General features: G+C 43.1%; 1 protein-coding gene across 2 annotated transcripts; it reads right to left on the reverse strand.

Annotated features, from left to right (window-relative positions):
* Nucleotides 1-1,352: 1,352 nt before the first annotated feature.
* On the reverse strand, nt 1,353-26,623 carry LOC311143411 (uncharacterized protein). 2 transcript variants are annotated; one of them, XM_084179236.1, is made up of 15 exons: nt 26,332-26,623; nt 19,494-19,518; nt 19,049-19,218; nt 18,652-18,814; nt 18,237-18,481; nt 17,962-18,121; nt 13,425-13,459; nt 8,320-8,355; nt 6,321-6,430; nt 5,849-5,978; nt 5,443-5,571; nt 4,488-4,605; nt 4,285-4,388; nt 3,727-3,865; nt 1,353-1,706 (listed from the first exon to the last, which is right to left on the reverse strand). In XM_084179236.1, the coding sequence occupies exons 1-15, from the start codon at nt 26,342-26,344 to the stop codon at nt 1,667-1,669; spliced, it is 1,617 nt and encodes a 538-aa protein (XP_084035362.1). In that variant the 5' UTR covers nt 26,345-26,623; the 3' UTR covers nt 1,353-1,666. The 2 variants fall into 2 exon arrangements, with proteins under 2 accessions (XP_084035362.1, XP_084035363.1); XM_084179237.1 differs by having other exon boundaries at nt 18,237-18,478; nt 26,332-26,606.
* Between the last annotated feature and the right edge of the window lie 105 nt (nt 26,624-26,728).

Consider the following 26,728-nt stretch of genomic DNA (forward strand, 5'->3'; position numbering starts at 1 on the left):
GCCTTTCCAACGTACCCAAAATGTTTATGTAAATCTGCACGGATATAGTTTGGTCCACAACAAACTGTCCAAAATTGGTTTTAAACATTAAAATGTCATTCAATGTCAGTTTCTGTTTACAAAACAATACCCTGTTGCAGTTATAATACTCATTCCACTATACATCCCATCATCATTGGTGATCTTAGTTGATCCAGGCTGTAACAATGGGGAGATGGATAAGACAGTTTTGGTGATTTGTGTGCCATTCAGGTCACAGATGACTACAACGATGATTAAGATATTGCATTCATAATCCTGATTCAGCCCCTCATAGTTGCATCATTTTATAAGTTTGCTAATTTCTGCTAGCAAGCTTCGAGTTGGTGGGAAACTTGTCCTATTTCCTCAATTGTGGGTAACAAACAAATGAGGGATTCAAAGTTCAACTGTGAAGAGTGGACACACCTGTGTAGCCAGAGAGCCCTTTATTCCTAATAGTAGGCTAAGGCGTAAGCCATTTCAGCAACATCGACCAAAATAAAAGAACACATAGTTGTGTTTTTACACGGTTTCACAATGGTACCTGTTTGTCATCAATAAGGATGGAATGTGCTTAAGCCACTTCTCTGTTCCCATTAAGTTTCTAATGGTCAGGCTTCTTAGAATTTCTTTGTTTACTGTAGCTGAACTCGCTTCGAATGCCTGTCAGGAAATGTTCACTAATAATAATAATAATAATAATAATAATAATAATAATAATAATAATAATAATAATAATGGTGTCAAACATTCGCCTGGGCAAAGAAACTCTTAAGCATAAACTGAAGAATACTCAGAAGGGTTGCGTACCAAATGGCACCCTATTCTAGCTTAGTGGTTAAGAGCGTTGTGCCAGTAACCGAAAGGTCGCTGGTTCTAATCCCCGAGCCGACTAGGTGAAAAACCTGTCGATGTGCCCTTAAGCAAGGCACTTATCCCTAATTGCTCCTGTAAGTTGCTCTGGATAAAAAAATAGAATATATATTCTCTTTATAGTGTACTACTTTTGACCAGAGGCCTATAGTGGTAGTGCACTATAAAGGAAATATGGTGCCATTTGGGACACATCGAAGGTTGATAATTAAACCATCAAAGTGAGTGGTAGCTTCTTCCCCCTGCGGTGTTCTAGCTCCACATGACAACCCAGGTGGGACATTGTCTTACCACATACATGTTTGAGTGGTGTAAGATCTTGTGTATCAATTTACGACCAAAAATTTGAAATAATCCCTTCATCATTGTGCTGAGATATTATTCGATGCCTGAACCTCCACTCAAATCCAAAACAAAATGTTTGGTTTTATAAATACTTTAATCTTAAAACAAAAACATTAAGATTCCAAAACAACTCAAAAGACCGCAACAAAAAATGTCAATAGCTCTTCAAGAACAAATAAAACCAAGTTAACCAAACTTGAGGGAGTGGGGAATATGGGGAGTGTGCAAGAGTGTGTGTGTATGTGGGAGTCACGTCTGTCAAAACAGTCAAGAAACATGGTCAAAGTAACAACTTGTAACACTGTATAAAAGGAGGGTTTGGGAGGGAGTTGGGCAGGGAGGGGGTCCTAGAGGAAAGTAGGAGAGGAGAGGGTGTGGAGAGGAGGAGGAGGATGGAGAACTAGTCCCATCTTGGATTGGCTTTGGCCTAGTAGGGCCTGTCTCTGCGGTCCTGTCTGTGTTCACCCCTACAACAGAAAGATATTTGTCACATTGTTAAAAGGAGTTTAAAAAACCTGCAGTTAAAAAAAATAACAAAGGGGACCCCCGCCACTGTTTTGGTAAACATCGAAGGGATGGGGCTGGAGAAATGTAATCACTCAAATTCACAGACAATGCTATGGCTACAAGGATATAATATCAACATTCTAGTTTTAACCATGTTTTGAGGCTATACTGTGCTTGTTTACAATTACATTGTTTTTATTTCTTTATTTAAGCAGGAGAACTCCAATTGAGACCAAGGTCTCTTTTGCAAGGCGGCCCTGCATTACAAAGCAGCAAGCAATACAAATTACACAATAAGGAGTTAGTGACACAACTACATCAATCAAGGCAGGAGCACAGGAAACAAAAATACAAAAACTATAAAAACACGCACATTCTTCTTGGAAGAGGTCATTTACCAAAGACACTAGTGCAGCGGTGTCAAACTCATTCCATGGAGGGCCTATTGTCTGCGGGTTTTTGGTTTTTCTTTTCAATTAAGACCTAGACAACCAGTTGAGGGGCGTCCTTTACTAATTAGTGACCTTAATTCATCAATCAAGTACAAGGGAGGAGCAAAAACCTGCAGACACTCAGCCCTCCATGGAATGAGTTTGACACGTGCACTAATGTGTCCAATTGTAGGGTATTCTGAAATGTGTTGTGTGTGAGATGCGTAAAAACAATGGAGTGGTGTGCACTTGATTGAGAGTCTGGTATTTGTATGTTGTGTATGGACCTGAGTGTTTGTACGCAAATACAAAAAGTATGTGGACACCTGCTCGTCGAACATCTCATTCCAAAATCACAGGCATTCATATGGAGTTGGTCACCCCTTTGCTGCTATAACAGCCTCCACTTCTGGGAAGGCTTTCCACTAGATGTTGGAATATTGGGGACTTGCTTACATTCAGCTATAGAGCATTAGGTGAGGTTGGGCGATTAGGCCTGGCTCGCAGCCGGCGTTCCAATTCATCTCAAAGGTGTTCGATGGGGTTGAGGTCAGGGCTCCGTGCAGGCCAATCAAGTTCTACCACACCAATCTCGACAAACCATTTCTGTATGGACCTCGCTTTGTGCACGGGGGCATTGTCATGCTAAAACGGGAAAAGGCCTTCCCCCAAACTGTTGCCACAAAGTTGGAAGAACAGAATCGTCAAGAATGTCATTGTATGCTGAGCGTTAAGATTTCCCTTCACTGGGACTAAGGGGCCTAGCGCAAACCATGAAAAACAGCCGCGGACATTATTCATCCTCCACCAAACTTTACAGTTGGCACTATGCATTGTGGCAGGTAGCATTCTCCTGGCATCCACCAAACCCATATTCGTCCGTCGGCCTGTCAGATGGTGAAGCGTGGTTCATCACTCCAGAGAATGCGTTTCCACTGCTCCAGAGTCCAATGGCGCAAGCTTTACACTACTCCAGCTGATGCTTGGCATTGCGCATGGTGATCTTAGGCTTGTGTGCGGCTGATCGGCCATGGAAACCCATTTCATGAAGCTCCCGACTAACAGTTATTGTGCTGACGTTGCTTCCAGAGGCAGTTTGGAACTCGGTAGTGAGTGTTGCAACCGAGGACAGACGATTTTTACGCGCTATGCACTTCAGCACTCGGCGGTCCCGTTCTTTGAGCTTGTGTGGCCTACCACTTCGCAGCTGAGCTGTTGTTGCTCCTAGACGTTTCCACTTCACAATAACAGCACTTACAGTTGACCGGGGCAGCTCTAGCAGGGCAGAAATTTGACGAACTGACTTGTTGGAAAGGTGGCATCCTATGACGGTGCCACATTGAAAGTCACTGAGCTCTTCAGTAAGGCCATTCTACTGCCAATGTTAGACTATGGAGATTGCATGGCTGTGTGCTTGATTTTAGACCTGTCAGCAACAGGTGTGGCTGAAATAGCCGAATCCACTAATTTGAAGGGGTGTCCACATACTTTTGTATATATTAATAAATCATAGTGTGTGTACAATCTTGGGACACGTGCACCTTCTTACCTTCCATCCATCTTGCCCGGTCCGAATCCACCCCGGTCGCCTCCGCGTCCGCCTCGGAACCCACCTCTGTCACCCCCTCGGCCCCGGAATCCCCCGCGGTCAAAACCCCCACGACCCCCTCTGTCTCCACCGAAACCTCCTGACAGACAGAAATACAGAGAGATAGATAGATAGATAGAGGGACAGAAAAAAAAAGGGGGAACATTTCATTAAAACAAGTTAACACAGAGCTACGGGCTGCATCCAGTTTCATTGTGCCCTTGGCCACTAGGCTAACATAGCCTAGTATAAAAGGCAGTTTACACCTCCTCCATTAGTCTTTGTTAGCACATAAGCAAATCATTATCTGTACACAGACTTCCTGTAGCCATTAAGCTGCTCCCTTTGTGTGAGCATGTATCAGTCGAGTTAACAACAAAGTTGCCACTGAGCAGTAGTCAGCCACTGAGCTAAAAAACTAGGCTAAAATGCTGGCCTAAAGGCTAAAATGCTAGACTAAAGACTAAAACATTAGGCTGAAGTCTAAAAGCCAGTGCAGAACATTGGTTTCAGCCTTACCGCCTCCATCCATAGGAGACATTCCATCTTCGGCCCCCTCTGGTTTGGAGGACTTGCACTGGTTACACTCGTTCCTCCACGAAAAGTTCAGGTTCCCACACACCCTGAAAGGAATGAGACAGAGAATCTCAGAAACACACCATGATAACTAGCGGCTCACCCCAATCCTCGCCCCCAAAATATACACCTCAGCCCTGACTTACGGGTTGGAACACTTCCAGTCTCCAGCTCTCTGCTGTCCTCCATTGCCATGGCCACCGTTGTCGCCAGAGAAACCACCACCACCTCTACCGCCTCCGAACCCGCCACGACCCATTGGCCCTACAGAGACAAAGGGTTAGAATATACAGGACAAGTACAATCATACTTAGCTCTCGAGAACCCAAGGTGGGTATACCCACCCCTTGAGTTCTCAACTGAAGGTACAGACCACAGCTGGGTCAATGAACTACAATCCCGACGCTCTGTTTTAACATTTAGAAACGTTATTAATCCTCGCTAGCGATACGGTTTTGGAAACCTTTGAAATGTAAGTTTCATATAAGCGAGAAAGAATCAAAAGATACACTTACTGTGCGCAGTTTAGCAAAGTTGCACCCGGCTGTTTTCACACACCACCTCGGCTGCGACACATCGTCTTACCTTGCGCTTGCATTTCCATTGCACCATTCCATTCCACTCCACATTTCCTGCTGGATCGCATGTGTTTCTCAAAATACAGCCGGGTGCAACTTTCCTAAATGTTCTCGCTTATATGAAAGTTCCAAATGTTTACAAAACTGCATTTAGAGCATTTGAGTAGCGTCTGAGAATTTCCCTCACAAGGCTAAAGGGGACATCCAATGTCTCAATGTAATGCAATTTGAGTCATGAATAAGGGCTAAATCATAGTGCACTCACTCATGCCCTCCTTCCCATGGGCTATACAAAATTATAGAGATACTTGGGCCCCTTTCCATTGGGGGGGGGGGGGGGGGGGGGGGGTGAGGAGCAAGCAGTTTGCTGGAACAGTTCCGTTTCAATTCAATCAATTTAGGAAATGAACTATGAAATTCTAATTAAAGAATCGGAAAACCCTAAATGTATATCCAACGTGAACTGAAATGAAGTGGAATTGACTCCAACCCAATTGATCCAACCCTATAATGACCAACTCACCACCAAACTCTGCCTCACCTCCTCGTCCTCGGCCACCTCTCATGCCGCCACCCCCACCCCGGCCTACACCGAAGTCCGCCCTGCGGGTCGCAAAGGACACCTTGATGGGGTTCCCTTTGAAGTCCTTCCCTGCAATGGAGAAAACAATCGATTATAATATATTTACAAAACACAATTATGAAGGACAAGCGAAAATCAGTGACTACCTATTCTCCTCAGTGACTAAAAGATTCAACAAACCCATAAGAAAAATAAAATGCTCAGACTACGCTTAAAGAGAAATGCAGTGACCCACCACGCTACTATTTTCACTCATCCATTTCATGTTGTAAGTTTCAGTAAAATATTGTATTCCCCCCCCCCAAAAAAATGTCAACAGCAGTTTCTCCACAGGTAATCCCCTCACCATCAAACCAGTCGATGGCAGCTTTGGCAGAAGGGGGGTCGTCAAAGGACACGGTGGCCTCGCCCTTCAGCTTCCCTGTCTCTCTATCTGTATACAGGTTGATCATGGGCAGACCAGTCTTCTTATTGATCTGACAGATGGAGAAAGGGAGGTAGAGAGGGAGAATGTGACAAAGAGAGAAAGAGGGAGAATGGGAGAGTGAGAGAGAACGAGTAGGAAACGAGAGATTGAATGAGAAAAAAAGGCAACATTAAGATACAGAAGGAAAATGCATTAGTTGTAAGCATTGCACACAATGGCAGTAGCCTACCACTCAAAACATAGCCTGTAAGTAATCTACAGCAAAGCCTCAGGAAAGGATGCCACCCATGCACCAAAGTCAGGGAAGGGATGGGTGTGGCAGGTATAATTCAATGGAGGGAGGTGTTAAGAGAGTTAAATAAATAAATAAATAAATAAGGTAGGTAGGTACCTTGATGATGCCGATCTGCTTGAAGAAGTCAGCCACAGAATCAACAGTGTAGCCGTCTCCCATGCCTTGCACGAAAATCGTGTTGTTGTCAGAGTTATCCTGATCTTCCACTGTAGGGAGGTGGTCAGGTCAGCATAGGGTTAATACACAGTGACAGTTACATTCATTCATTATGTAAGGTGGTTCTGATCTACAGTGGGGGAAAAAAAGTATTTAGTCAGCCACCAATTGTGCAAGTTCTCCCACTTAAAAAGATGAGAGAGGCCTGTAATTTTCATCATAGGTACACGTCAACTATGACAGACAAATTGAGGGAAAAAAAATCCAGAAAATCACATTGTAGGATTTTTAATGAATTTATTTGCAAATTATGGTGGAAAATAAGTATTTGGTCAATAACAAAAGTTTCTCAATACTTTGTTATATACCCTTTGTTGGCAATGACACAGGTCAAACGTTTTCTGTAAGTCTTCACAAGGTTTTCACACACTGTTGCTGGTATTTTGGCCCATTCCTCCATGCAGATCTCCTCTAGAGCAGTGATGTTTTGGGGCTGTCGCTGGGCAACACAGACTTTCAACTCCCTCCAAAGATTTTTTATGGGGTTGAGATCTGGAGACTGGCTAGGCCACTCCAGGACCTTGAAATGCTTCTTACGAAGCCACTCCTTCGTTGCCCGGGCGGTGTGTTTGGGATCATTGTCATGCTGAAAGACCCAGCCACGTTTCATCTTCAATGCCCTTGCTGATGGAAGGAGGTTTTCACTCAAAATCTCTCGATACATGACCCCATTCATTCTTTCCTTTACACGGATCAGTCGTCCTGGTCCCTTTGCAGAAAAACAGCCCCAAAGCATGATGTTTCCACCCCCATGCTTCACAGTAGGTATGGTGTTCTTTGGATGCAACTCAGCATTCTTTGTCCTCCAAACACGACGAGTTGAGTTTTTACCAAAAAGTTCTATTTTGGTTTCATCTGACCATATGACATTCTCCCAATCCTCTTCTGGATCATCCAAATGCACTCTAGCAAACTTCAGACGGGCCTGGACATGTACTGGCTTAAGCAGGGGGACACGTCTGGCACTGTAGGATTTGAGTCCCTGGTGGCGTAGTGTGTTACTGATGGTAGGCTTTGTTACTTTGGTCCCAGCTCTCTGCAGGTCATTCACTAGGTCCCCCCGTGTGGTTCTGGGATTTTTGCTCACCGTTCTTGTGATCATTTTGACCCCACGGGGTGAGATCTTGCGTGGAGCCCCAGATCGAGGGAGATTATCAGTGGTCTTGTATGTCTTCCATTTCCTAATAATTGCTCCCACAGTTGATTTCTTCAAACCAAGCTGCTTACCTATTGCAGATTCAGTCTTCCCAGCCTGGTGCAGGTCTACAATTTTGTTTCTGGTGTCCTTTGACAGCTCTTTGGTCTTGGCCATAGTGGAGTTTGGAGTGTGACTGTTTGAGGTTGTGGACAGGTGTCTTTTATACTGATAACAAGTTCAAACAGGTGCCATTAATACAGGTAACGAGTGGAGGACAGAGGAGCCTCTTAAAGAAGAAGTTACAGGTCTGTGAGAGCCAGAAATCTTGCTTGTTTGTAGGTGACCAAATACTTATTTTCCACCATAATTTGCAAATAAATTCATTAAAAATCCTACAATGTGATTTTCTCTCAATTTGTCTGTCATAGTTGACGTGTACCTATGATGAAAATTACAGGCCTCTCTCATCTTTTTAAGTGGGAGAACTTGCACAATTGGTGGCTGACTAAATACTTTTTTCCCCCACTGTATATCCCAGAAAATACAAATACTTCTTAACATAATTAATATACACAATTTGCAGAGGTAGGAGCAGATCAGAAAAGCAGGATGCATACTTCTGCTGATCTAGATATCCCAGAGCAATATAGTGACACAAACTAATGAACTTAATAACATGATGGCAAGAAATGTAATCAGTTCTAATTGTAGCACTATCAACTGTCAGAGGTCCGTACTTACTGGAGCTGGGCCCACCAGGTCCCTGGTCTCTCGGTCCTTCAGGAAGAAAAAATACATATTTAAGTTTACGTTTTTTAAGTGGACACCGCTTGCGCTGCCACACATACTACTATTCTACAGTCCCACAACTTTTGCACATTCACAACTACGCATTCTTTCGATTCTCATATCCCTACAAAACCGCTCACACAAAACACACCGACTGGTATACCGTTCTACATGCCTTTTGTGTAGTGTGTACTTTTCCAACAGTCTTGAAGGAATTCCCACATATGCTGAGCACTTGTTGGCTGCATTTCCTTCACTCTGCGGTCCAACTCATCCCAAACCATCTCAATTGGGTTGAGGCCAGGTCATCTGATGCAGCACTCCATCAAATAGCCTGTACACAGCCTGGAGGTGTGGTGGGTCATTGTTCTGTTGAAAAACAAATGATTGTCCCACTAAGCCCAAACCAGATGGGATAGTGTATCGCTGCAGAATGCTGTGGTAGCCATGCTGGTTAAGTGTGCCTTGAATTCTAAATCAATCACAGACAGTGTCACCAGCAAAGCACCCCCACACCATAACACCTCCTCCATGCTTCACAGTGGGAACTACACATGCAGAGATCATCCGTTCACCTACACTGTGTCTCACAAAGACACAGTGGTTGGAACCAAAAATCTCCAATAGACTCCAGACCAAATAACTGATTTCCACCGCTCTAATGTCCATTGCTCGTGTTTCTTGGCCCAAGCAAGTCTCTTCTTCTTATTGGTGTCCTTTAGTAGTGGTTTCTTTGCAGCAATTCGACCATGAAGGCCTGATTCACGCAGTCTCCTCTGAACAGTTGATGTTGAGATGAGTCCGTTACTTGAACTCTGTGAAGCATTTATTTGGACTGCAATTTCTGAGGCTGGTAACTCTAATGAACTTATCCTCTGCAGCAGAGGCAACTCCGGGTCTTCCTTTCATGTGGCGGTCCTCATGAGAGCGAGTTTCATCATAGCGCTTGATGGTTTTTGCGACTGCACTTTGAATCTTTCAAAGTTCTTCACATTTTCCAGATTGACTGACTGTCATTTCTCTTTGCTTATTTGAGCTGTTCTTGCCATAATATGAACTTGGTCTTTTACCAAATAGGGATATCTTCTTCTTTTTTCCACTCCCTTTCACTACCTATCTGGGAGCAAATAGTTTTTTCCCTCATACATATTTCCCATTCTGTTCCCTTCCCTCCGATCGATGCCGTTACGTAACCAGAGTAAGGGTTAAAAGTATTTTCTTTAGATACATACTGTAAGATTACACAGGACAGGTGATGCATTAAATCTGTCTATGCTTGACTTTTGACTTCCATTGTCAAAAGAGGAATGACTAACATACAAACCACACTGGCTGTTGCATGCGCAAGCATTGCAAAATAAAATGTCCACATACATGTTATTCAATATTTTCGCAAGTGAACAAGTCTGTGTAGCCAAGCACTAAAATAGAACTTTGTTCTATTTGAGATGCTTCACGTGGTGCAAGTTCCTTCCTTATTGGATATTAGGAAGATACAAACCCACGTCGACGCTTGAAAGACAAAAGAGGAGAGATTAATTAAAGATAAAAATGGAAACCTAGTTAGGTTTTTGTTATCTGTGGATGAACTGTCGGAGTAGAGAAACACACCATTTTGTATGACTCTGGGTCAAAATTCGACAAAGAACCAGCTAAAAAAAGAGGACCATATGCATGTCAGATAAAATAACCCAATGTCCATGAATGTTTCATGCATGTTTCGACCTGCCCCCAAATTAATATAGATGGTTCACAGTTGGTTTTGATATTTTAACCTGCATGTCATGATCGCATCTGGTGTGGATGGCGCCGGTGTAGTCAGCATGTAAGTCCAAGATGGTAACTAAAAAACCACCAGTACCATCATCAATACCACCATTGAACACTTTACCATCATCAGTACTTCCACCCATAATTTTTGAAGTGGACTGTCTGGGCAGTACACTTCGACAGCATTTAGAAATCAGAAGGTGCAGAGAGCCAAATTCCTCACACCAACAGTGAGAGTGAGCATAGCATTACAGAAGGAAAGGGAGAAACATGACCAAACACCCTACGTCAGTTGCTTTCCTTACAGTAACAGCCCTGAACATTAATCTGGGCACAACTCCTCTTTTGTCAAAATCTTCTCAAGCAAGTAGAAATACCTTATTTGACCTTTTGGGGGGAGGGGCCCAACATCCATTGTTGAGAGTCAATCAGCCAAGTAGACATATTCAAACTTTGACACCTAGAAAGACCTTCCGTCTCAACTCAAATCATCTTAGAGCCCAGTGACTCAAATTCAGAGGATTAAAGCAAGATAACTTCAAATCAACAGAGATTGAAGTTACTGTACAGCTCCCTCTGCTGCTAAGGATTTTGGAGTGCAGTAAACTCAATCCTACGCAGTACCAAACACGACAGTGACATTTCTGATATGGAATATACACACTGATTATTCTTACCTGTTGAGGTGACAACATGCAGTACATACATCATGTGCTACATAGCATATTGAGGTGTTATAGATGTATTACATAAGAAAAAAACAAGACAACTAAGATATATTATAATCCCAATAGCAGGTTTTTATCCAAGGCAACTTACTCTGGAGCTACATTAAAGCATGGAGTCAGTGTCATTTTGCCCGTGTCCTTAAGGTGCTACATACACACACACACACTCACAGAGAGCAATACAGTAAATTAAAATCAGCTCACATGGATGCAAAATCGAAATTTGAAAGGACTCATCATGAGTGCGTAAGTACAAGCACCCACAGTCTTCACAAAAATAACAATCGGACCCAAATAACAAAAGATAAAAGTTGAGTCATCGCTGAAAAGGGGTACGCCTCGAGGTTGCATATAGGAAAGGGAAAAATATAACAAAAAACGTATCATTTAACTAATTCCTTTGTAGCCCATTTAATACTTTTAATTTACAACAACTGAAAAAGCATCAAGTAAACAAAGAAAGCCAACCACAGAGTTTCTAAACTCAGAGGCGCAAGGTCGCAAGACTTCCGGGAAAGCAGGCGAAACAGACCAAGCAGCCAAGGCTGGGGTTTGAGAAAATTCTTCCTTATTTGTTAATTTTCTCGAAATCTAAAAGGCACAACCAGGATTAGAGCCAATGTCTTAAGTCATTGAACATGTTATTACTTCAACCTTGTGAAAGTGACAAACTGACACACTTTCATGTCAAAAACAACTTTATAAATCGAAAGGAGTGGATTCGGCTATTTCAGCCACAACCGTTGCTGACAGGTGTATAAGATCGAGCACACAGCCATGCAATCTCCATAAACTAACATTGGCAGTAGAATGACCTTACTGAAGAGCTCAGTGACTTTCAACGAGGCATCGTCATAGGATGCAACCGTGCCAACATTTCTGCCCTGCTAGAGTTGCCCCGGTCAAATATAAGTGCTGTTATTGTGAAGTGGAAACATCTATGAGCTACAAAGGCTCAGGCGCGAAGTGGTAGGCCACACAAGCTCACAGAACGAGACCGCCAGGCGCTGAAGCGCGTAAAAATAATCTGTCCTCAGTTGCAACACTCACTACAGAGTTCAAAACGTCAGCACAAAAACTGTGTCAGGAGCTTCATGAAATGGGTTTCCATGGCCTAGCAGCCGCACACAAGCCTAAGATCACCATGCGCAATGCCAAGCGTCGGCTGGAGTGGTGTAAAGCTCGCCGCCATTGGACTCTGGAGCAGTGGAAACGCGTTCTCTGGAGTGATGAATCACGCTTCACCATCTGGAAGTCCGACAGACAAATCTGGGTTTGGCGGATGCCAGGCGATCGCTACCTGCCCCAATGAATAGTGCCAACTGTAAAGTTTGGTGGAGGAGGAATAATGGTCTAGGGCTGTTATTCATTGTTTGGGCTAGGCCCCTAGTTAAGGGAAATCTTAAATGACATTCTAGACAATTCTGTGCTTCGAACTTTGTGGCAACAGTTTGGGGAAGGCCCTTTTCTGTTTCAGCAGGACAAACCCCCCGTGCACAAAGCGAGGTCCATACAGAAATGGTTTGTCGAGATCGGTGTGACAGAACTTGACTGGCCTGCACAGAGCCCTGACCTCAACCCCATTGAACACCTTTGGGATGAATTGGAACGGCGACTGCGAACCAGGCCTAGTCGCCTAACATCAGTGGCCGACCTCACTAATGCTCTTGTGGATGAATGGAAGCAAGTCAGCGCAGCAATGTTCCAACATCTAGTGGAAAGCCTTCCCAGAAGAGTGGAGGCTGTTATAGCAGCAAAGGGGGGGACCAACTCCATATTAATGATTTTGGAATGAGATGTTCGACGAGCAGGTGTCCACATACACTACATGACCAAAAGTATGTCATGTTTCCACCAATGACAATAGGTTTCTACGGCTCTGACCCGAGCGTCAGCAGTAGAAAATAGAACCCATCGTATTTTTTCAGCTCGACGCTGGGGGGGGAAACGCAACGCCAGGAATGTGGCTGCTTCCATTTATTACAACGAGATAAATTATCCCGCCTCTCCAGCGTCAACGCAACGCTGAATGCCCCAATGTAGCTCCAGCCTTACAGTCATGCGTGCTTACGTTTATTGTATGGGTGTGGGCCCAGTGGGAATCGAACCACACAATCCTAGTGTTGCAAGCGCCATGCTCTATCAACTGAGCAAAATAGGACCAAAATATGTTGAAAGCAACCCATCTAATGAATAATAAAAGACCTTAAATCCTAATTACGTTTGACTTTTCTATCATGACCCTTTTCCACCTCAATATGCTATGCTTTCTTTCTATTCTACCCATAACTCCTGAATGTTAGTTTTGTTTCTAAGATAAAATCAAGACCAATCTTTCCTAGTTGGTTAACTTTGTGTGATACTTCCCATATTGGTTGTTCTTCCGACATCAATTCCCTCTTCCCACGATCAAAAAACATCACAATATTTTTAATGTCCGGGGCCAGTATCCTTTTTGGGCCAATAATCTAAACCTTTTACATCTTGTTTCCCCCCCTCCCTTTAAGCATGACTCTTTAAACCCACCAAATCTCTTATTTAAAGAGTTTTGTCACTTACCACCAAACTTATTGAATCCTCCACGATCGCCCATTCTGATGAGGAGAGAAAGGCGACACGCATTGAAGGCTGGTGTGGACAGAGCCACATTTCTCTCTAGGGGGGGTTTCCACCCCCTTTTTACCCCATCCCCTCTTTACTCTCTTTCACTTCTCTCTTACTTTGTTCAACCCCTATCTCTTCATTGGAACCACCCTAGGATGTGTCCCTTCTCCTTGACAACTGAGGAGTCGGAGGTCAGTTTTGATGACCTTGTCTGTTTGGTACGCTAGTCCTCAGACCTTCGCATCTTGTTTGCAAGTGGGTTTTAATCCGAAGATCAAAACTGTCCACAGTCACTTCTCCTTGCTTTGTACAAGAGATCATTTAACACCCTGAAACCAACTCAGACCAAATGTTATTGTTTCCTGGAACTGCTGTGTCGTGTTGTACACTGTTTTATAACACTGCAAGAACAGCTGCGGAATCCAAGTAAACATAAATTAAGCACCTACAGAAAGGAGTTTTATGAAACCTTCCTTGATATTTTCTATATAGGTGACCGTCTTGAGACTTTGACATTGTCTTAACAACACACTTCCTATGTAGGTCTTTGACATCCTTTCTAACTGATCAGTCAGTGTGTCCATGTTGCACTTGCAACTCTTATTCTTTAACCCCTGCCTATAGTCTTCTCAGTGAATTTCTCCTGCCTGTCCTTCCTTCTTTCTACCATTCCCCCTTTCCTCAAGAGAAAAAACAAAATGAAAAACAGAAGCACACCATGGAGAGGTGAGAGCCTAGGAGGAGATTCAGAGATTTATTAAAGCATCATATCACACAGTAAAAGGGTGGGTGGGAAAGTGGTGTTATAGAGGTGAAGAGGAGGGTGGAGTGGGGGGGTGGCAAGGTCATGTGGTGTGTTTGTGTGTGGACAGTGTCAGTGTGCACATAAAAAGTTTGCCAGTAAGACCCTTCAAATAGTTCACTAAGATAAATAAATCATCACACGGCTGCCAATGTAAGCAGAGGATAACTCTTGATGAAATGTGATAATGACTATAGTGCTTTAGCTAAGCAAAACAGGGGTGGATGAGTGCCAGAAACTAAAATGTGTTTCTTTGTTTTCTGGATCTTTCAAAGTCACTCAAGGCCCTTCAGGGATTTCATTTCTGCCATGGCAAGATGAGCATAAAAAAAAAGCCTGCTATATTGCATAATACATTTAGTAGATGGGAAGAAAACAAAGAAAAAGTTCAAGGCTACTAGGTCTGATTAGTGAGCGATAGACAAGGCAGTTTGAATAGACACACAACAGAGACCTGTAAGGATTTGGTTTTGCGTTGTCACATAACGACTCCGGGATGCTGACCTTCTAGGCAGAGTTGCAAAGAAAAAACCATATCTCAGACTGCCCATCTTTTCTTTTTATTGGCCAGTCTGAGATATGGCTTTTTCTCTGCCTAGAAGGTCAGCATCCCGGAGTTGCCTCTTCACTGTTGACGTTGAGACTGGTGTTTTGCGGGTACTATTTAATGAAGCTGCCAGTTGATGACCTGTGAGGCGTCCGTTTCTCAAACTAGACACTAATGTATTTGTCCTCTTGCTCAGTTGTGCACCGGGGCCTCCCTGGTTAGAGCCAGTTTGCGCTGTTCTGTGACGGGAGTAGTACACAGCGTTGTACGAGATCTTCAGTTTCTTGGCAATTTCTCGCATGGAATAGCCTTAATTTCTCAGAACAAGAATAGACTGACGAGTTTCAGAAGAAAGTTATTTGTTTCTGGCCATTTTGAGCATATAATCGAACCCACAATTGCTGATGCTCCAGATACTCAACTAGTCTCAAGAAGGCCAGTTTTATTGCTTCTTTAATCAGCACAACTGTTTTCAGCTGTGCTAACATAATTGCAAAAGGGTTTTCTAATGATCAATTTGCCTTTTAAAATGATAAACTTGGATTAGCAAACACAATGTGCCATTGGAACACAGGACTGATGGTTGCTGATAATGGGCCTCTGTATGCCTATGTAGATATTCACATTTTTAAAATCAGCCGTTTCCAGCTACAATAGCCATTTACAACATTAACAATGTCTACACTGTATTTCTGATCAATTTGATGTTATTTTAATAGACAAAATAATTGCTTTTCTTTCGAAAACAAGGACATTTCTAAGTGACCCCAAACTTTTGAACGGTAGTGTATATTTGCCCCCATCTCAGTGAACTAAACCATTGCGGAGACTAAAAGCCAACTGATGCTTGATCTGAAAATGTGGTCGGAGGCTCCATATGGAGGGTGTGACGCAATTGCGGAGCCTCCAGAGGTATGCAGAAGCCAAATCAAGCTCCTTACTGCATTGCCATGCGCCTCCCAAATGTTGTAACAATGCGGAGGGCTCTGTATAACTCCGAATTGACATGATTGGTTGATGGTAGGTGGAGGCGGTACATCCTGTAGAAAACACAAACTCACTTCCTTGACAACAGCTCTGCACTGCTCTACGAAACGCAAGAAGTATGAATGCCCTGACTTCTGCTGAGGCCGTATCACCGTAAATGCTGCATGGTCAATGCAGACATCGGAACCATGCGCCAATTTGTGCACATTCATTGTTTCATAACTTCATTGTGTGAATTGTTTGTATTTGATTGTTAGTGTATATCAATTCCCAATTACATATATCACCAGTAGTACATTTACCGTTAATTCCTAATCTACAATGTTTGTTACTTTGGTTCCGGTAATTTCTGTTAATGCATTCAATATTAGGCTATTATTCCAGTCTTCCCATTATCATTGTCACAGTGGACACATTGTTTGCAGAGTGCACAACCTATGTTACACCTATGTGAGAAACAAGTTTTGGTTTATTTCATTCCATTTACGAGTTTTGTCAATTTAGACATTGTCTTTTGTTTGGAGCGCTCCTGTCAATGTTGAGTAAGGACGCGCACGCACAGAAGTAGTCCTATAGGCTACCTGGCCTGCGCGTAAATGTAGGCATAAAACATTTGCCCATTTGGGGATCTGATAGCATTTCTGATTGGCTTAACGCACCACCACTAATGACCTGTGGAGCTTCTCAAAGTAATGTTTTCTTCACCTCAAACAGCAACAAACAAAGCCTGTTTTTATATCCATTGAGAATTACAATAGCTCCTCAATGTATTTGAAAAACCTTTCCTTTCAATAACCACTCAGAGTGAAAAGGGAAAAATATCATGCTCGGATCCAGTCGAAACGTCATAAAATAGGCCTACCCGATTATTTCTTATCAGTGCTTGACTTGGACTGAAATAGGTTCCGGTACTCATTTTGGGTGCTGGTACTGTTTATATTTTAGGTGCAGGAGCTCCACAATACTTTTGAGCTAATATTCTATAAGAGGAACAGGAGCTCAAGCAGTAGAACATTTGAGGTGCCTGTACTCAGCTCCGGTGAGCTCCTGCCCAAGTCAACCACTGCTTCTTATTCCTTGCACAAATAGCCTACAGCTATGTCTGTCCCGAGCTCACTGGTGCGGGAAACTGAGCGCCCAGAATATTTTATACAATGTCGCAAATTCGCTAGCGCAGGCTTCAGACCTGACCCAAGTTAATAGTTGATACAATGTTTCAAGTACGTTGCAGACAGGTCATGTGTAGCCAATGTGATTTATAGGATATTTATTTTTTTATCCAGATATTTTCTACCTGAAGGCTGTAATGTTTTTATTGGTTGGCTTGATGTAGGCCATTTTTGCATAGTTGGCAATGGCAATAGAAGTTACTTTTTAGGTTTGTATCATTTCATTTAGATAGAATTTTGATTAACCACATAAATGATTTTAAGATATGAAGACGTTATTATAAATTAAATGAAACAGTTTCACGAAAATGTGCATATGAAAACCATAACTGGCACGCAGATCGGTAGAAATTGTAAGATAAATTGGCATTCCACATGAAAGGTTGCCTACTACCGGCAACTTCAGGAGCAAAATGGCAGAATCTGTGAAAGCCAGCAGGAGCGGGTGGAGAATAGATGGGTCAGGTTAAGGTGTTTTTCTTCTGGTTATCTAGATCTGGCTTCCGCGAGGCATTTGTCTTATTTCATCAAACAGTGAGCTCAATGCGTATAGTTGATTTTATTAAAACACATTTATTGACAACCATGTCTATTTATGGAAAAATAAGTTTAAAGATTTTGACCAATCGATTGAACAGACAACTTTCAGTCTACCAAGATTTTTTTTTTTTTGGTCGGGGACAGCCCTAATACTCTCCCAAGTAATGGAATACTAGCATCTGTTCAGATATTCAAATAATCATGCCCTTCCCTATCTTGTAATAGCCCAAACACAGACACTTTGTATTGAGTATCAACCCCCTACACAGGTGTTTACTTGACTGATGTGTGGATGTATCCAAACATAGATACAAGAGTTGAGTGTGTGTATGTCCTTTTGTTTTGTGGTGAGTCCAGGTAAATGTTATGGGGGACTGATGCAAGACGTCTAAGTGAATACTGAGGCGGGTGTGTGTGTGTGGAGGAGCAGAGCTATTGAGTCCTTACCCCATGCCGCCTGTGCCTCTATGTCCGCCACCTCGGTCGAATCCCCGGTCACCATCCCCGCGACCTCTTAAGCCGCCTCCCCTTTCTCCACGGCCTCCACTATCTCCGTAGCCTCCGTCCGAGCCACCTCCTCCCATTGGTGGAGAGTTGCCTCTGTATCCTGTGGGGTAGTAGATGGAGGAGGTTGAGATTCTAGGTGGGTGCTCAAAAATAGAAGGGTGGGTGCATTTGAATGAACGTCAACTGGACCTCTAATATCAGAGGGGATTCCTTACCTCCACCCTCCTGGCTGTACTTGGTCTGCTGGCCGTAGCTCTGGGGTGGGGGTGAGCTGTAGCTGGGGGCCTGGCTGTAGGGAGCCCCCCCGGGCTGCTGCTGGCCTCCGCAAGCCCCACTCTGTCCACCGCCACTGCCCCCGTAGCCACCTCCACCTCCGCTCTGGCTCCCGTAGCTGCCCCCACCCCCACTCTGCGGTGGCTGCTGCCCGTAGCTAGAGGGCTGGGAGTTGTTGCCATAGCTACTGTGGAAAAGGGACAAAAAAGGAGCAATGTTATTTTAAGCCCAGCTGCTTTAAAATTTTAGGAACACTAAGAATATGCATATGCATCAACATTTCATGGTTTACCAACACATTTTGTATTGTTATCCCACAATGCAGAACTTCACAAACAGTCTTCCATAGTCTCTCACCTGGTAGAAGACTGTGCAGCAGCAGACTGCTGTTGTCCATATCCAGAGTAGGACGACTGCTGGTTGTAGCCGCTCTGTGGTGGCTGACTACTACTACTACTGTTGTAGCCCCCAGAGCTGTAGGACTGACCGCCCTGGGATGGAGGCTGAGAACCACGTCCTCCTGAAGGAAGGTCACAGCAAGGGAGAGAGAGAGGGGACGTGAGGTGGATATGCATCTGCAGACATAAGCTACCAAGCACCAATTATGGAAGCAAAAAAACAGTTTGTCAATAAATAGCTCCATCGCTAGATAAGACAACAGGAGACAATACTTAGAGACCAGACTACATGAGGAACACAATGCCTATAGCTGCACGATGAATGAATATGTATTATGGTGCAGTTGGTCACGTACCTGACTGCGACTGGCCGTAGTTAGAGCCGTAGCCTCCCTGGCCATAGGAGGCAGAGTTGCCCTCAGAGCTCTGGTTGTAGCCGCAGCTTCCACCGCTGCCGTAGCCCTGCTGGGTGGACGATTGACTGTAGCCACTCTGGCTGGCCTGGCCACCACCATAGGACCCATAGCTGAAAGCAGCAAACACAGATATTATATGGAGTGACAACATGCACATACAATCTCATCTCAATATAAGAAATGTGTCACTTCAAAACTGGTGTGACAAGTAATTTTAGTGAGAAACTGAACTTATATAGGACTTCACATCTTGATCAAGCTTGCAGAAAATAATGTAGGCTGGGCTTAGCCAGAGCCATGTATTTAACTTTAGGTGGAGTTTAGCAATCTGGGATAAAGTTAACATCCACTAATAAGACGATACCACACACATATTTTGACTCACCCCTGGGCTGCAGTCGGAGGGTAATCTGAGGAATAAGAAAAGGATGTGATCAGTAGAGGTAGCCTAATAGTATGGGGTCCATCCACTCTGCCTAGCGGGTGGAAACGAGCTTTGGTGTTGAAATTTCACTTAACGTTATAAAACACATTTTACCAAGACAAATATGATTTTTCATGTTCCGAATCGTTCAGTGGGGTCTCTCTCGAACATATCATTAACACTATATCCAAAAAGTAGGATTTCGTAACCTAATACATAATTGACAGAGCGGTGCTGCTTTTCTCGCAGTAACTTGAGGATTTTACATGTTGTGGTCGTTTCTGCGGGTCGTAAAAAGCTAAATAAGCATGACACGAACTGAATTAAATGTAAAAGGCTTTGAAAATAAAAAGGTTTGCGGTACGCGCAGTGCTCCGTTTGTGAAAAATCTTCAAAAAACAGGAATTACACATTAATATGAAAATCGTATACTAAAATATGAAAATACTACGTCATGTCTCAAAATCGATATCTATCTTACCTTTATATTGTTTTATGTCCTCCGGATTCGGATATGTGAATTCTCATCTAAGAGCTTTTGACCCAAGAGTAATGCAGTGTAATCACTGTAAAGCTTTTGGGCATGTGGAAAGTGTCTGCGGAAGGGAAAAGATATCCATGTTGTGGTGGAGATAATCTAATGTGTTGTAGAAGTGAGGAGAATGTGAAGTGTTGCAATTGTGGTGGGAACCATGAAGCGACGTCTTTGGACTGCCCGACGAGGGTGAAGGAGGATGAGGTGGCTAGAGTCAGGGCATCTCATATGCAGCCAGGGTTTTTTCTGGATCAAAATGGGGCTTAAGTGGTGGGTGTGACAGGGCCATGGGTGTGGCCAATTGTGTGGTCACAGACCTGAAGTTAGGCCTTCCTGTTGGCTACAGTGAAAATGTTGCGGTTTTAAAAGCTGATATCCTGCAATTCTATACATTTTGCCATGTGGAGGAAATACAACTATGCAATTTCAAAGCAAATTTCCTGCAATTCTCACATTTTGCCATGAGGGTGAGTGAAAAATTAGAAGTTTTGAAGCTAATTTCCTGCAATTCTACAGATCTTGCCATGGGGCTTAGAGAACATTTTCAGTTTTAAAGCGAGTTTCCTGCAATTCTAAACATTTTGCCATGGCTTATGCTATCTGAGTGACTTAAACATTATACCAAAATCAAATGGGGGCCCCATGCCATGACAAAAATACTTCTGAATGAATCATTAGGAGTTTTAGATTCTCCCTGACTGTCTAGCTTTTATTTTTTGTTAGTTCTCAAAGATGATTTATTTTTTAAAAAATATACAGTGCATTCAGAAAGTATTCAGATCCCTTTACTTCTTCCACTTTGTTACCTTACAGCCTTATTCTAAAATGGATTAAATTATTTTTTTCCCCCTCGTCAATCTACACACAATGCCCCATAATGACAAAGCAAAAACAGGTATAGACATTTTTGCAAATGTATTTAAAAGAAACAGAAATATTACATTTACATAAGTATTCAGACCCTTTACTCAGTACTTTGTTGAAGCACCTTTGGCAGCGATTACAGCCGAGTCTTCTTGGGTATGACACTACAAGCTTGGCACACCTGTATTTGGGGAGTTTCTCCCATTCTTCTCTGCAGATCCTCTCAAGCTCTGTCAGGTTGGATGGGGAGCGTCGCTGCACAGCTATTTTCAGGTCTCTCCAGAGATGTTAGATCGGGTTCAAGTCCGGCCTCTGGCTGGGCCACTCAAGGACATTCAGAGACTTGACCCGAAGCCGCTCCTGCGTTGTCTTGGCTGGGGGCTTAAGGTCGTTGTCCTGTTGGAAGGTGAACCGTCACCCCAGTCTGAGGAACTGAGTGCTCTGGAGCAGGTTTTCATCAAGGGTTTTCTCTGTACTTTGCTCCGTTAATCTTTCCCTCGATCCTGACTAGTCTCCCAGTCCCTGTCGCTGAAAAACATCACACCAGCATGATGCTGCCACCACCATGCTTCACCGTAGGGATGGTGCCAGGTTTCCTCCAGACGTGACCCTTGGCATTTAGGCCAAAGAGTTCAATCTTGGTTTCATCAGACCAGATAATCTTGTTTCTCATGGTCTGAGAGTCCTTTAGGTGCCTTTTGGCTAACTCCAAGCGGGCTGTCATGTGCCTTTTACTGAGGAGTGGCTTCCGTCTGGCTACTCTACCATAAAGGCCTGATTGGTGGAGTGCTGCAGAGATGGTTGTCCTTCTGGAAGGTTCTCCCATCTCCACAGAGGAACTCTGGAGCTCTGTCAGAGTGACCATTGGGTTCTTGGTCACCTCCCTGACCAAGGCCCTTCTCCCCCGATTGCTCAGTTTGGCTGGGCAGCCAGCTCTAGGAAGAGTCTTGGTGGTTCCAAACTTCTTCAATTTAAGAATGATGGAGGCCACTGTGTTCTTGGGGACCTTCAATGCTACAGACATTTTTTGGTACCCTTTCTGTGCCTCGACACAATCCTGTCTCGGAGCTCTACGGACTATTCCTTCGACCTCATGGCTTGGTTTTTGCTCTGACATGCACTGTCAACTGTGGGACCTTATATAGACAGGTGTGTACCTTTCCAAATCATGTCCAATCAATATAATTTATCACAGGTGGACTCCAATCAAGGTGTAGAAACATCTCAAGGATGATCAATGGAAACAGGATGCGTTTGAGCTCAATTTCGACTCTCATAGCAAAGGGTCTGAATACTTATGTAAATAAGGTATGTTTTTTATTTTTAATACATTTGCAAAATGTTCTAAAAACCTGTTTTTTTCGCTTTGTCATTATGGGGTGTAGATTGATGAGGATTTTTATGTATTTAATCCATTTTAGAATAAGTTTGTAACGTAACAAAATTTGGAAAAAGTGAAGGGGCCTGAACACTTTCCGAATGCACTCTATTTAATGTATTCATTGAATGGTGACACCAGCCCTTCGGAAAATACATTTAAATTGTGTTTTACTGCGATTTTGTTCCACCCTGCTCCATGTATTCAATGTATTCCATTTAAAATGTGGCATCCAGTGCGGCTTAATGCCACGTTCAAAACCAATGGGAACTCTGAAAAAAACGAGCTCCGACTGGGAAATAAATCGATTTCAGTGGTCATCCAACTCAGAATCTCAGGCCTCTTTCGAGAGCTTAACTTTTTTACCTGAAGATCACCTGATTTGACCATGTATTTTTCCGAATTCCCAGTGGTTTTGAATGCAGCATTTCTTCCAGGCTATCCCTTCTCTGTATGTTCCTAGGAGCTAGCTATTTGTTCCCTAAAAGCAGGGGTGAAAGTAAGGCGGTATGGCGTCCCTGCAAAATAAATAGTGGGGGTAGGCCGTACTGGTAAAACGTGAGCCTATCACAATTAATAGAAACGATAGGCTATTAAAAAATAATTTAACACTAATGCATGTCAGCCGCGTGAAAAATGTATGAATTGACTGGAAACTGGGGGGTATACACTCCCCAAATTGCATTGTGGTTCAATGAGAACACTTACATTTTGTCAAGGCGGAGATGAGTGGCCGAGACGTGCACCAGACACACAGAGATGAGTGGCCGAGACGTGCACCAGACACACAGAGATGAGTGGCCGAGACCGAAGCGCATGCAGACAACAGTTGATGGATAAATTCAGGCTACAAGTGTAGGCCTAATGACAATAGCAGAATGTCATTACAATACACGTTGGTGCCCCTTTCCATTCATCAAATTGCAGGTAAATTGAATTAAATAGCCAAAATGATATAGTCTAAGTAGCTTACTCCTGTCTATACAGAAATAAATACAATCATTGAAAATAGGCTACTACACCAGAAAGCATGATTTGGCGGCAGAGGATCATTAGCTTCTTTTTTTTTTTTTGCTGTGGATTGTTTTAAATCGCATAGCCTAAAGTTGGAAGGGCCCGCAATTAGGGCAGCGCGCCAGGCAAATACCAAATAGGACTAGATGATTGTTGAGTTGCGACTGTCATTGAAAAGCAGAGAGCCAGGCATATCGCAATATTTAAAAATACAATCACGGAAAAACAGTATGGAAAGCAAATGGCTATTGCTGTAAATAGATTACAATGAAAATAATCCAAATCTGTCTTTTAGTCATCAAAATTCTAAACTTCATTGAGCGAACAGTAGCCTAGTATCTTATTGGCACCAGCGGAGAACATCGGCCATATCCCCGGTGAGTGTGCATATTCTTTATCATTGGGTCAGTGCCACTTTTGTTTGTTTTTGGACAATAATTTCCTCCTCCAGGTTAGATGGACGTCATATTGTATTTGTGTCTCCCCTTTTCCTATGCCGATTATATGGATCAGACAACATTTTTATTGATCTGTTTGTCAGTGTCAGCAGAGTAGGTTAACCTGTAATTTTTTTAGTATTAAAAAAAGATTCTACTGATGTCTCCATTCATATAAAGTGTAGTAGAATTGCATGAAATGTGTTTATAAAAAGGCCAACAAGAAACTTCTCATAGGCCTATAGCCTGCGCTGCATTTTAGTATTTTTGCGAACAGTGATTGAGTTATATTACTAGCCTAAATTATGACTATCCAATCTAATCATCACATTAGCAATAGTAGGCTATCTTACATAAGTCTGTGAATGCGAGGATGCATGGAGTGCTTTATTATAAGGGTCCATGTTTATGGTGAAAATTACCTTCGCGCCGCCTATGTTAAAAGGTATTGCATGTTAAAAGTGATATGACAAATATTTACGAGGCCCACAGACATCATATACAGTGCATTTGGAAAGTATTCAGACCCGTTCCCTTTTTCCACATTTTGTTACGTTACAGCCTTATTCTAAAATGAATTAAATAAAAATCCTCAATCTACGCACAATACCCAATAAATGAAAAAGCGAAAACAAGTTTAGAAATGTTGGCAAATCTATTAAAAATAAAAAACAGAAATATCTTATTTACCAAAGTATTCAGACCCTTTGCTATGAGACTCGAAATTTAGCTCAGGTGCATCCTGTTTAGATTGATAATCCTTGAGATGTTTCTACAACTTAATTGGAGTCCACCTGTGGTAAATTCAATTGATTGGACATGATTTGGAAAGGCACACACCTGTCTATATAAGGTCCCACAGTTGACAGTACATGTCAGAGCAAAAACCAAGCCATGAGGTCCAAGGAATTGTCCGTAGAGCGCCGAGATAGGATTGTGTCGAGGCACAGATCTGGGGAAGGGTACCAAAACATTTCTGCAGCATTGAAGGTCCCCAACACAGTGGCTTCCATCATTCTTAAATGGAAGAAGTTTGGAACCACCAAGACTCTTCCTAGAGCTGGCCGCCCGGCCAAACTGAGCAATCGGGGGAGAAGGGCCTTGGTAAAGGAGGTGACCAAGAACCTGATGGTCACTCTGACAGAGCTCCAGAGTTCCTCTGTGGAGATGGGAGAACCTTCCAGAAGGACAACCATCTCTGCAGCACTCCACCAATCAAGCCTTTATGGTAGAGTGGCCAGACAGAAGCCACTCCTCAGTAAAAGGCACATGACAGCCCGCTTGGAGTTTTCCAAAAGGCACCTAAAGGACTCTCAGACCATGAGAAACACGATTCTCTGGTCTGATGCAACCAAGATTGAACTCTTTGGCCTGAATGCCAAGCATCACGTCTGGAGGAAACCTGGCACCATCCCTACGGTGAAGCATGGTGGTGCAGCATCATGCTGTAGGGATGTTTTTTAGTGGCAGGGACTGAGAGACTAGTCAGAATCGAAGGAAAGATGAACGGAGCAAAGTACAGAGAGATGCTTGATGAAAACCTGCTCCAGAGTGCTCAGGACCTCGGACTGGGGCGAAGGTTCACCTTCCAACAGGACAACGACCCTAAGCACACAGCCATGACAACGCAGGAGTGGCTTCGGGACTAATTGTCCTTGAGTGGCCCAGCCAGAGCCCAGACTTGAACATGATCTAACATCTCTGGAGATACCTGAAAATAGCTGTGCCGCGACGCTCCCCATCCAACCTGACAGAGCGGATCTGCAGAGAAGAATGGGAGAAACTCCTCAAATACAGGTGTGCCAAGCTTGTAACCTCATACCCAAGAAGACTCGAGGCTGTAATCGCTGCCAAAGGTGCTTCAACAAAGTACTGAGTAAAGGGTCTGAATACTTATGTAAATGTGATTTGCATTATGGGGTATTGTGTGTAGATTGAGGGGCAGAAACTATTTAATCAATTTTAGAATAAGGCTGTAACGTAACAAAATGTGGAAAAGTCAAGGGGTCTGAATACTTTCCGAATGCACTGTATGAAATGAATAGGGCTTCTATATGTAAGTCTATGATTACACCCCTAGGCTATACAACAAAATGCGTGCGCGCACTTTGTGTCCCGTACCGATAACAAATTAAATCTACTTTCACCCCTGCCTAAAAGTAATCGTATTCCGACCATTCAGAATATGTTAGATAAGCGACCAAGTTAATAAAATGACCTCTACAAAACTAGGTCAGTAGGTAGCACAGATCGGTCTCTTTGCTTGGTTCAGTTGGTTGTTGTAACGCTAGCTAAACAAAATGTTGGTTGTCGAAAATCTAACTATCTAGCAGTCTTTGCTTTGGCTAGCTAACTTTTGTTTGACTTGACAAGTTAACTTGCCAACAATTGTACATTTTAAAATGTTTCCTTTGCTAGCTAGCTATCTAAAACAAAATATGTATATAACGTTACACAGTTAGCTGACTGACGTTAGCTTGCAAGCTAGCTACTTTTCATCTGACGTTAGCTAGCGTCTTGTTTTTAATGGCCATTTCAGATATAACGTTGTCTTGTCCAATGTATTCTTACCATTCGACGCCATCTCCTCGTTTAAAACCTTCGAGTCTGAGTTCAAACTTGTCAGATGTTGATTCGTTAGCCTTTTCTTCAACACAGCAGGTCGCAACCGTTCTCTCAGCCTCCAGTCATATGCCGCATTCACGTACTATTCGGAAATAAGAAACTCGGGAATGTCAGACTTGCTAACTGGTTGGTTGTAGTTATACACGTTCTGCGTTCAACTATTTATTTAGTCGGAAATGTCCGAGTTAGTACATAAACGCAGCAATATTGCACTAGTCATATGTCAGATGACGACTCCATCATGACGTAATATAAGCGTCATCAATGACCACATTTATCCATAGCCCAAGGTTTGTCTGATTTAATTCTCACATATCAATGAAGCAAGAAATTAGGATTTCCA

The sequence above is a fragment of the Coregonus lavaretus genome, assembly GCF_964263955.1.
Source record: "Coregonus lavaretus genome assembly, chromosome: 2".
In the NCBI taxonomy this organism is placed as follows: Eukaryota; Metazoa; Chordata; class Actinopteri; order Salmoniformes; family Salmonidae; genus Coregonus; species Coregonus lavaretus.